The following is a 10844-nucleotide window of genomic DNA, read 5'->3' as shown; positions in this document are numbered from 1 at the left end:
ACACCCCGCACGATCGCAGCGCCACTGGAACCAAAACTCACCTGATTTGACCGATTTGACATTCCTAGCAATACACGAAGCAAGCCTAATTTCGGCATTTTCGGCTAAAACTTCGTCATGCAACGATTTACATACTGATAGATTGCAATCTCACGACTCTGAATTATAATTCCAGCTGATAATTTTCTCTAATTTCTTTGAAGAACCGGCCAAAGTGGGCTGTAAACATTCTGATTTCAAAATTCTGAAATGGAAGACGTTGACAAAATCATCATTCACTCCCTCCGTCAAGTCGGATGGTAATGCTTAATGTTCAACTAAAAATATGTAACATACATGATAAATATTAATTTAAAAATTATTTTTGTAAACCAAGTGAGCTGGACGAAGACATCCGCAGTATCGGCCAGTTCAGCACCGAATTGGTGGTGGAAGCAACGGCCCGGTGCCTCAAGAGCATCAACCCTGAGGTTGACGCACCCTTAAGTATGCCACCCTCGATGTCGGTCCGCTTCAGAATCGGAGCCACCCTTGCCCAAGCGTGTCAGGCATGTTAAAAAAGAGTTAATAAAAATACTAAATTTAATTAATTATTTTTTTTACACAGGATCTTGGATACAAGGGAGAGATTGGTTACCAAACATTCCTCTACTCGACAGAAGCAGATATTCGCAAAGTCTTCATGTTTCTTATGGAACTGCTGCCCAAAGAGTCTGAAAAACTGCCTGTTGTGCCTTTAGGTTTGTGATTTTTTTTTTCAAATACCTGATGAAGCTGAAATAATTAATTTTTTCCTAGATAAAAATTATCTGCAAAGGCAAAAGGTAGTCTATACTCTGAAGCAGCAGATCTCAAAACCGTGGCTGCCTGTTAAGTGCCGCCGGAAGGGGATAATTTCCACTCCCAGTGGCCCTTTCGTCGACCCACTGACCTTGACCTCAAGTCAGTTCTCGAGTGTCCCGTTGGACCCAGTTTGGCCCATCACTGGGCAGCTACCAGACATGAGACAGCTTATGCCTTCTCTCATTGTTCTCAACGAGAGTTGCCTGACTTCAGCAGAGGCACTAGTTCTGACCAGGGTCAAAGACTGGAACTCGGTCTTTACCCTTGAAAAACCTGCATTGCCCCCGAAACCCAAATTCGACAAAGTGGATGTGGCCATCAAGAAGGAGGTGGAAGAGAAACTTGAAGTATTTAAAAAGAAAATTAATAAATTGCTTATTTTAACGTCTGCTTTTAAAATTAATAGGAAGTGCCCTTAAAAAATGAAGAGATGATCATCGAAGAATTGCAGGAGGAAGTTTCTGAATTAATGGCACAGATCGAAAGTGCTCAGAGCGATTTAATTTTGAACAAGTCAAAAATATTAGAGGTAATTTAGAGATCATTGCATGTTACAATTAAATTTTATAAAATTTTATAGATCTCCAATCAATCAAAATCACTTGAGGAAGAAGTCAAGTGTAGAGATGAAAAGCTGATGAGGGAAAGGAAGGTTGCAAAACTTCTGCCTGAAGCTGAAGAAAATATGCAGAAGTTGGACGATTTAATAAAAGAGGAGGTCAAAAAGTTGCTCTCCCTGGCTTCAAAGTGGGACAAACATCGCGCGCCTTTGATCGAGCAGTATAGAGACCTGAGACAAAACTCCCATCATTTAGTAAGAGGACTCGAATTGTTTTATTTAATGAATTGATTGTTTTTACGCTTTATAGACGGAAGCTCAAATGCAGGCAGAAATAGCAAGAGGTGTCGAGGAGAAGTTGAAGGAGCTGGCCATTGAGGTAAAAGACAAGGAGCAACTGCAGGGTAGACTCAAAATCGAGTATGAAAAGATGAACAAAGACATTTCTAGGTATAAAAAAACTAAATAAAATTTGGTTTTTGTAAAACCTTGAGTTTATTGCAGATCATCGTACACTCGGAGAATTTTTGAAATTATCGGCAACATCAAGAAACAAAAAGAAGACATAGATAAAATTCTGGCGGACACTAGGATGGTCCAAAAAGACATAAACCAACTATCAGGTCGGCTGGACAGGTCATTTGCTGTCACTGACGAAATGATTTTTAAGGTACTTTCCAAAAATTTTTTACTTAAATTCCTGTATTAAAAAAAAAAAATAAGGATGCCAAGCGAGAAGAGACGTCAAGGAATGCCTACAAGTTGCTGGCCACGCTGCACAATGATTGTTCCAAAATTGTAAAATTTGTTGAAGAAACTGGATCGATTCTTAGGGAAATCAGAGATTTGGAGGATCAGGTTAATTATTGCATTAATTCCTCAGACTTCAAAATAATTTTGAAACTTTTAATGGTGTACAGATCGAGACTGAAACTTCAAAAAATATTTCCGCCAACTTGGAGAGGATTACGGCAGATTTGGTGCAAATGCGAAAGGAGAGCGCTGCTCTCTCTGCCCAATTGAAGTCATTTTCGTCGTAAAAACTTTGCCTAAAACTAAAAAGGCAGTTTCGTGATAATCAAGAAATTGAATCAGTTCAACGCATTTCTAATACATAAATTTTCTATTAGTTTAACTTTATCTATTTTTTTAATCTGATTTAACTATTGTGAGTTAATCAACACAAGCAAGAAAACACAAGAGCAGAGAGCACTTTATTGTGCATTTATAAGCAAATGAATGAAAGAGGAGCAGAGTCAATGACCTAAATGAAGTTCCCCCAGATGGCGCAGGGAGCCGGCCGTCTGGTGAACACATGATGAGACGACGAACCACAACAAAAAGATTTGCCCCTTCAACAAATTCAACAGGTCATTAAATTACTTCTTCGAAAAAAGAAAGCAGAACCAACCCCCTTTTCAGAATAGGAATATTATTAGAGGAAGGAAACTTTATAATTCCTCTGTATGCGTAGAAGGTAAATACATACAGTAGATTACTAGATACCACTTTTAGTTTTATCTTTATAATGTTGTTATTTGAAGAATGAGATGTTTTATTATTTTTCATTATGAAAGAGGCCGACATTCCTCGTAGGCAAACTGAACGGATTAGTCAACCGTGGTTTGATTCTGAATGCTACGAATTAAAACAGAAATTGAACGAATGGAGAGAGTGCTTGGAAGTGGCTGAAAGTTTAAATGTAACTAGTATAATCAAGATTCTATTACCGCACTATACCGCAATAAAAAGAAATTACAAAAATATGTGTGAAATGAAGAAGAACGCTTTTGTGCAAATGAAGGAGTTGGACATTTTAAAAGAGGCGGAGCAGAACAAGTGCTATAAAATTCTCAAGTTGAGCAAAAGTTTTTACAATACAAACAATATAATGATGGATGAATGGGAGTGCAATTTTGAAAAAATTTTCAACGAGAAAAAATTGAGTGAAAATGAATCGTTAAATCTGAAAGAGATGATAGTAGATTACAGAAATGATATAAATTTTTCACCTATTATGGAAGAAGAAGTTTTGTTAGCATTAAAGAAAATGAAAAACGGGAAATCCCCTGGACCTGACAAAGTGAAGAATGAAAATATTAAACTACTTGTTGAATCCTTACTCCCCGAAATAACGCAATTTTTCACCAAATGCTTGGAGCTAGGAACATGTCCAGAGGAATGGAGGCAGTCAAATCTAAAACTCTTGTATAAGGGAAAAGGGGACGCGGAAAATACAAATTCATATAGAGGAATATGTATTAGTTCGGCTTTTTACAATCTGTTAGATCGTGTACTGCATGCACGTATCTACTCATCTTTGATTCACGAGATTCCAGGCAATCAATATGGTTTTGTGAAAGGAAAATCCACTTTACAGGCAATTAAGTCCTTAGTTAATAACATTCAAGAGACAGTTTATAAGAAGAAATCACCCTTATATGCCTTATTTTTGGATGTAAGTAAAGCTTTTGACTCAATAGATAGGGCGTTTATTTTTAAGAAGTTAATAGAAAGCAAGAAGCTAACGTTCACGGAGTTAAATTATTTAGCTCACAACTTAGACTTAAATTTCTTGAGAATAGTAGATGGAGTAACAGTATCAAAACTTATTACACAATCAAATGGGGTAAGACAGGGGGGATGCACGTCCCCATTTCTGTTCAATTACTCTTTAGCTGATATAAATAATATTCTACGAGATTTGCCAAACGTGAAAGCCATTTATTATGCAGATGATATTGTTTTAACCTCAGAAAAATTAAGTGACTTGAAAATTGCTTTAGCCAGAATGAAAGAATTTTTGTTAAAACGCAGTTTGAAACTTAACTTGGAAAAGTGCAAATTCATGAAATTTAGAAATAAGGGTCTAGGAAAATATGCATTAAGTGACCGCCTAGATTTAGGTGGAATTGAAATAGAGAGAGTTGCTGAGTTTACATATTTAGGAGTTACTTTTCAACCATCAGGAATGTCTTTTGGAAAGCACATTGAAAAAAGAACAAGAGCTGCATTGCTGGCCACTTATAATATACGAGAACTAAAACAATTATCCATTGAAACAGCACACAAGCTATTTGATCTAAAAATTTCCCCAATTGCGTCCTACGGCATTGAAGAAATATGGCCTTTCCTAACAAAGACTGATTTTGAAAATCTTGAAAAAGTCAAAACAAGATATTTAAAAAGAGTTTTAGGACTGTCCAAGTATATTAGATCTAGATTTGTGTATGAATTAGTTGACACTGATCTCTTTGTATCGGACTTACAGGTAAAATATTCTCTAACTGAAACTGAAGCATTCCAGAAATTTTGTGTGTCTAAATATTTAAACAAACTTGAGATATGTGATGAGTTCTACGAGACAGAAACTATGAAGAATAAAAATTGGCAATGTGCAATGTTCAGTGATCGCCAAGTGTTTACGAGATTTGCCTGTCACGGGTACCACTATTTATTTTGTAAGAATAAAAATTTTCATTCTCAAGCGACAATAGATTGTGAATGCAAGCACTGCGGTAAGAAATGTTCACAATATCATATTCTTGAATGTAATGAACGTAAACTAAGCCTAAGAGAGGCTGCAAAAATCAAAATTAACTAATTTTGTACTTTGTAATAATTATCGAAACAAGCTTAATTGTAAAATTAATTTTAGGAAGACAAATTAGCTTTAGACACCCGTTGTACACCTAGTGTGTTCAATAAATACTCTATCTATCTATCTATCTATTATTTTTCATATATTATTAAGAGTAATTGCATTCAAGTTTGTCTTTTTTTGTTTATACAAATAGATGTGAACGTGGCAGCTGCAGCAGAGAAAAAATAAAATGGCTCGTCGCATTAAGAAGTAACGTCATCAGCAAATATTCTCAACGCCAGTCCTAAGCAAATTTCTTCGAATCTTGGGTCAGCCGTTGGTGAGCAATGAACACGCTGACCAGCTTTCTGGTGTGCAAACTGCAGCGGCGGCAGAATGCGGTGTTCTTTGTGGGTTTGTGCGCTGGGATCAGCCTTTGTCTCTTCCTGACGCCCATCCTCGAGGAGGCGCCATGTCCCTCTCCGGCCAACAAGCAGCAGCTCGGAGCCTCCAACCTGCACTTTTCGCAGGGTCGCTCCTTGCGCAGCCAGCAGGTTGTGCAGGGCAACAGTGAGGACTTTGAGCCGCGAATTAACCTGGCAGGAAAGCCCAAGAAGGCCCTCAAGGTGCCGCAGAACATTGTCCGGCCCAGGTACTACTCGTCCGAGTTGGGCCTAAGACAAAAGCTGTTTGTAGGAGTCATGACCACCACAAGTAGCATCAACACCAGGGGTGTGGCAATTAACAAGACAATGGCCCACTTGGTGGACAAGGTTATGTTCTTCAACAACGGCGTCAATCCGCCCAGAATCAATCTGACCGGCATCATTGGCTTCTCCGACTCGAGGAAGATCCTTAAGCCGTTCCATGTCCTCAAGTACATTGCAGACAACTATCTGGACAAGTTCGACTACTTCTTCCTGGTCAAGGACGAGAGCTACGTCAGGGCGTTCAACCTGACAGAGGCTGTCAAGAGGATCAGTGTCAGCGAGGACGTCCACATAGGAGGATTCATGCCAGACAAGGAAACTGCCTTCTGCTCTTTAGGTGAAATAACAAAACAAAAATAAGATATATTTATTCTGATAAAAAAATTATTTCAGACGGAGGAATTTTGCTCAGCAACTCTGTAATGCAGAAGGTTGTTGAGGGATTAGACTGGTGCGTTCGGAACGCTTTTTCAGACAACGACGATGACAATATAGGAAGGTGCATTGTGCACTCTTCAGGCCAGCCTTGCGCCTCTTCTTTACAAGTAGTTCCTGAAAAACCTTAACTGTCCAAAAAATAAGTAATTTTTTTTTCAAAAAGGGTCAAGTGTTTAGGAGTCAAAAAGTGGACAGTGGTTTTAACGCGGACACCGATCTAAAGCGCCTAAGAACTGACAGCCAAGTGATTTTCCCAGTGCCTGATGCAGCAACCTTTTACAAGTTGCACAAATACTTTTGTCAGGTATTTTCAATTATTATTTTATTTTTATTTATTTAATTGAAAAAATTTAATCAGATTGAACTTGTGGAGCTGGAGCGGTCGATTGCAAGTCTCCAGTCGTCCATCCTGGAAATGCACCCTGCAATAGGCGAAGTGGCAGACAACATAACGTGGCCTGTGGGCAGTCAGCCCACAAGTAAGCCGCAAAATCGCTTTGACGTTCTTCAGTGGGACTATTTCACTGAGCACCACGTCTACCCCGAGTCAGACTTCGGCAGTGTCAAAGACCTCTCAGGGGCGGACAGAGAGGACATGCGAGTAAAAACACAAAATTCAAATGATTTTCCTTTACTTAAGAGACGCATTGTAGCACATCTTGAATTCAAGCGTTTCTCACATGGCGCAAAAGTACGAAGGGAAATTACAGTACAAGCGCCTCGTAAATGGATACAGAAGGTACGACCCCTCCAGAGGGATGGACTACATTCTTGACCTTGCCTTCAGGGACATGGACACTGGTCTAGAAATTTTAAAAAGGTATGCGTCAAAACCTGCATTGTCAAAATTTCCACAAATCATTTTGATTTTAACTAGGGTTGAAATTTCCAAGCTCTTGGGCAAGGTGGAAGTTGTAACGATGCCTTATGTGACGGAGAATTCTCGAGTGCACCTGATTTTACCTGTGGAAGCAAACCAAATGGCAGACGCAACCCGTTTCATCAAAGAATATTCGGAGTTGTGCACCACCTCCAAAGTGGTAATTAATTTTTAGTTTTGTTTGGCTTATTCCTGACTTGATTCAATTTTTTTTTTTAAGATTTGCACTGAACGTAGGGACAAGTTGTTCCTTCTGCTGGTCTTGCTCTACGACCCTATGGCTCCCGGAAAGGGAGATAACAGAGACGTTTTTGGTGGGCTCAAGTCTCAGGTGCAGTCCATGGTGCAGCGCCAGGACGGCATGCTGATGGCCTGGTTGTCTGTGAAAAGTAAAGGCCAACGTCCCCCTGATGTGGCCATTGTTGACCTCGCCCTAAGGAAACTGCCGCAGGAGGCCATGGTCCTTGTCTGCTCTCCCACCATGAACCTGAGACAAGACTTCCTCAATAGAGTGAGTTGGAATAAATTAAGTTTATTATTTAAATTTTTAATTATATGTTACTCTCAGGTGAGAATGAACACCATCCTGCACAAGCAGATCTTCAGTCCAATTCCTTTTTCCGAGTATCACCCTGACATTGTCTATCAGGAGTCGGAGAGGCCCAAAGAACTGGATATTAACAAAAAGTACGGCCACTACGATTCAGCCAATTATCAGCATCTCTCATTTTACCTCAAAGATTATGTAGCTGGTAATAAATTTATCACTATTTTAATATCAATTTAATTACGAAACTACAAATTCCAGCAAGAAGTAAAGTGGATGACAAATTCCCTCTCGTGCGACAAGACCGTGATATTCCAATTACTGACAAGGACAGCCAACTGCCTAGCCTGCTGTCCCTCTTCTTGCAAGGGTCAGAAGGCCTTAACGTCCTACGGGCTGTGGAGCCTTGCCTTCGACTGTGGCACCCACAGCAGGTGTGTCAACCCTCCCTTGGGCCTAACCAGTACCTAGAGTGCCAGGTTTCCAGGGCCAAAGGTCTCGGCACCAGGGCTCAACTGGCTGGCATTATTCTGCAGTATTTGGAGGAGAAATCTCATTAACCATTGTATATTAGGAGAACATTATTTACAACTCAAATCTTTTTGACTGGACCTTTATGAAAAAGCCAAATTCTAGATCTTGCCAAACTAACAGCATGCCAAGCTAATTTTAAGTGCTATTGCAGCTTTTTGAGAACTCTAATGTGATCATGAATTATTTTGAAAATAAGAAGATGAAATGCTTTAAACTTTGCATTTTTTATTATTACAATTCTGCCGCAAAAGGCTGAAAAGATTTGTCAACAAAGACAAAACATACCTTCATCATCCGTACTAGATGCCTCTTAGCTCATATTATACAATAACAAAAGGTTAGATGAGATGCGATTGATTGAATCTTGATTAATTTATCTTGAAAGGCGACTGATTAGAGCCAATTCGTGATTGCTTCTACAATTGGCTTAAGCTCTGAAGCGAACCTAATACAAAAATATCCTCGACATCACCTGATTTTTCACAACAACAGCAATTAAGCCGGCAGTAACAAATACAAGTATAATTAGACATGAGAGAGAGGCCTTGGAATGGATGAGTAGCGTGATTAATCGCTGTCAGACCCAGACTCGGAGAGTTGGAGATCGTCGTTCAGTAGATGGTCAGGCATGGACAGGACAGGCGCAACGGCAGGTGAAGCTCGACCATTCGTGTGACCTGGAGTTTAATCAAAATTGTTACAAGTCCATCCATTTCAAATTTGAACTAATTTTTTTTTGCCTTTTTTTTGAAAATGTGAATTTTTAATGGGGATATGATGTTAATCTGTGGCTTCATGAATTAATTTGGTACCTACCATTGATCTGTTGAGTTTTTGGTCGTTGTGGTGGAGCCGTTTCGGGTTCGCTGTCACTGGAGGCACTGTCGCTACTGCTGTCACTTGACGTGTCCGACAGGGACAAGAGTCCAACCTCGTTTGCCTCCTGGATCACAAAACATTAAAATTCAGCAAAATTTTGGGATTTGAAAGGGTCACTGACCTCTGTAACAGGGAACTCGTCTGGCGGACCGTCATCGAGGCCAATGATTGGTAAGCTGGGGGAAGAGAGGGTGGCGGAGGCGGCGGCTCCTGCAACAGGGGTGGGCGCATTGGGGTAGTTGGGTGACGTCTGGGGGTTGGCAAGGGGACTGCGGCACGGCAGAGGGGGTGATGCGTGCAGCGGCGAGTGTCGCGGTACGCAGGGCGAGCAGTACGGTTTGGAAGAACCATACGGGGGCGTCGGTGCTGAAGAGTGGTGGGGAGACAGCTTGGACTGCGGCGACAGACGCTTCGACGGCGCCTCAGGCGTGTCCGAACGAGGCACTCCCAGCTTGGACGGCCCTTCGCACCTACAAATTCGAAATTCAAATAATGAAAAGTCTTGCAGTAACCTAAAATTGTAAGAGCAGCAATAAAATAATTTCAAGCATAATTACTGTTAAAGCTTATCTGTTATCAAAATACTTACTCCAGTTTTGCAAATCTTTCAATGGCTTTACATGTTAATGCATTTTAAAAGCGCAAGCAGTCAAAAATTTTTATCAATTCAGAGATCAAATCAAGAAGTTTGTAAAGTTTTAGGTGCATTTGATTATTAATTCTAACTTTGGCTACTTGCTTTCAAAAAACCTTTCAAAAATTCCAATTTTTAAGAAGGATCTAAGAAGGTGAATTTCAGGTGGATGCAAAAATTTGCGTCGATGCATATTGGTTTATTCACCTAGTCTTTTTGACTTGGATGTTGCTGTTGAGCCTCTCGAGGGTGATTTCGCCCGTGTTGTGGTCAATGATGAGGACGCACTCTTTCTGGTACGGCTTCTGATTGCCACGGAAGACCGTTTGTCCCACAGTGGCGCCCTCCACATTCGGCACAGTCACGGTAATGTTGTTGGTAGAGCCCACCTCGACCTTGGCCATCTTCTGCACATCCACACTTGCTGGCTTGAAGTCATCTGCAGAAATTTTTTTATTATTAAATTTAATTAGATTTCATATCGATTTTTGTTCACATTTAATGGAGTGGAAGGCAGCGCCTGAGTTGCCCTTGCTGTAGAAGGACTGTCCGATTTTGAGCTCGTGCTCCCTGTTGCCCAAGAACTGCAGCTTATTTTCCGCCATCCTGGGAATTGCAGGTCCGTTCTGAGGGGAAATTTTTGCAATTATTACAATTTATTACAATAGTGTTGGATGACGTGGGACTGGTCAAGACAAATGGACATATGGTGACAGAACAGGGTCTCCATTCAGTATTTAAAGATAAATATTGGATTCGTCTTCAAGTGCAACCGTTTAACAATTCTGACGAAGGTGTCCGAATCTGACGACACGTGTCCGACGGATGACCCCGATCTAGATGATCTGAATCTCACCTTTCAAATGTGAAAAGTAGCGGAGACTCGTGCCATTTGCAGACACGACTTTCTTTTTAAGGGCTCGAAAATGATGGGACGATTATTTCGGTCGGACGGTTCGGCCACGGGCTGTGCGCTCGGTCGGCGGCTCCAGCACTCGCATCCGTCTCTAATTCGGCTCTTACGTAAACTTAATCGACGTAATATCGCGAAGGTGATGCGAGCAGGGACCCTCGAGAGAAAGTTCCACTCGCAACAGCTGGCGATCGTCCATTAATTAACAAAAACACCACAAGAAGAAATGGCTTGAGTCGACCAATGAACGCAAAGGACGGTCGAAAACACACGACCCTATTGGCCAACACGGATCGGGTAACAAGTGTGTAAAAAGGCGCGATG

General features: G+C 40.7%; 3 protein-coding genes across 4 annotated transcripts; 2 read left to right on the top strand and 1 right to left on the bottom strand.

The window, feature by feature from the left end:
- LOC132196123 (coiled-coil domain-containing protein 22 homolog) lies at positions 1–2537 on the top strand. The gene is made up of 10 exons (XM_059618552.1): positions 1–299; positions 377–548; positions 608–740; positions 799–1190; positions 1250–1372; positions 1424–1657; positions 1713–1852; positions 1907–2072; positions 2126–2260; positions 2323–2537. Exons 1-10 carry the CDS (start codon positions 250–252, stop codon positions 2440–2442), a joined length of 1665 nt encoding a protein of 554 aa, XP_059474535.1. The 5' UTR covers positions 1–249; the 3' UTR covers positions 2443–2537.
- Positions 2538–2633: 96 nt separating this feature from the next.
- Positions 2634–8308, top strand: LOC132196121 (chondroitin sulfate synthase 2). 2 transcript variants are annotated; one of them, XM_059618545.1, is made up of 10 exons: positions 2634–2772; positions 5200–6032; positions 6089–6240; positions 6297–6437; positions 6492–6734; positions 6787–6953; positions 7011–7173; positions 7234–7524; positions 7582–7765; positions 7822–8308. In XM_059618545.1, exons 2-10 carry the CDS (start codon positions 5333–5335, stop codon positions 8118–8120), a joined length of 2340 nt encoding a protein of 779 aa, XP_059474528.1. In that variant the 5' UTR covers positions 2634–2772; positions 5200–5332; the 3' UTR covers positions 8121–8308. The 2 variants fall into 2 exon arrangements, with proteins under 2 accessions (XP_059474528.1, XP_059474527.1); XM_059618544.1 differs by having other exon boundaries at positions 2693–2879.
- LOC132196125 (ELL-associated factor 1) lies at positions 8300–10732 on the bottom strand. The gene is made up of 6 exons (XM_059618554.1): positions 10464–10732; positions 10104–10233; positions 9815–10046; positions 9095–9443; positions 8911–9037; positions 8300–8771 (listed from the first exon to the last, which is right to left on the bottom strand). The coding sequence occupies exons 2-6, from the start codon at positions 10210–10212 to the stop codon at positions 8662–8664; spliced, it is 927 nt and encodes a 308-aa protein (XP_059474537.1). The 5' UTR covers positions 10213–10233; positions 10464–10732; the 3' UTR covers positions 8300–8661.
- Positions 10733–10844: the final 112 nt, after the last annotated feature.

The sequence above is a fragment of the Neocloeon triangulifer genome, unplaced genomic scaffold, assembly GCF_031216515.1.
Source record: "Neocloeon triangulifer isolate White Clay Creek 2 clone unplaced genomic scaffold, ASM3121651v1 ptg000011l, whole genome shotgun sequence".
NCBI classification, from domain to species: domain Eukaryota; kingdom Metazoa; phylum Arthropoda; class Insecta; order Ephemeroptera; family Baetidae; genus Neocloeon; species Neocloeon triangulifer.
This window is presented reverse-complemented; position numbering and strand designations above follow the sequence as displayed.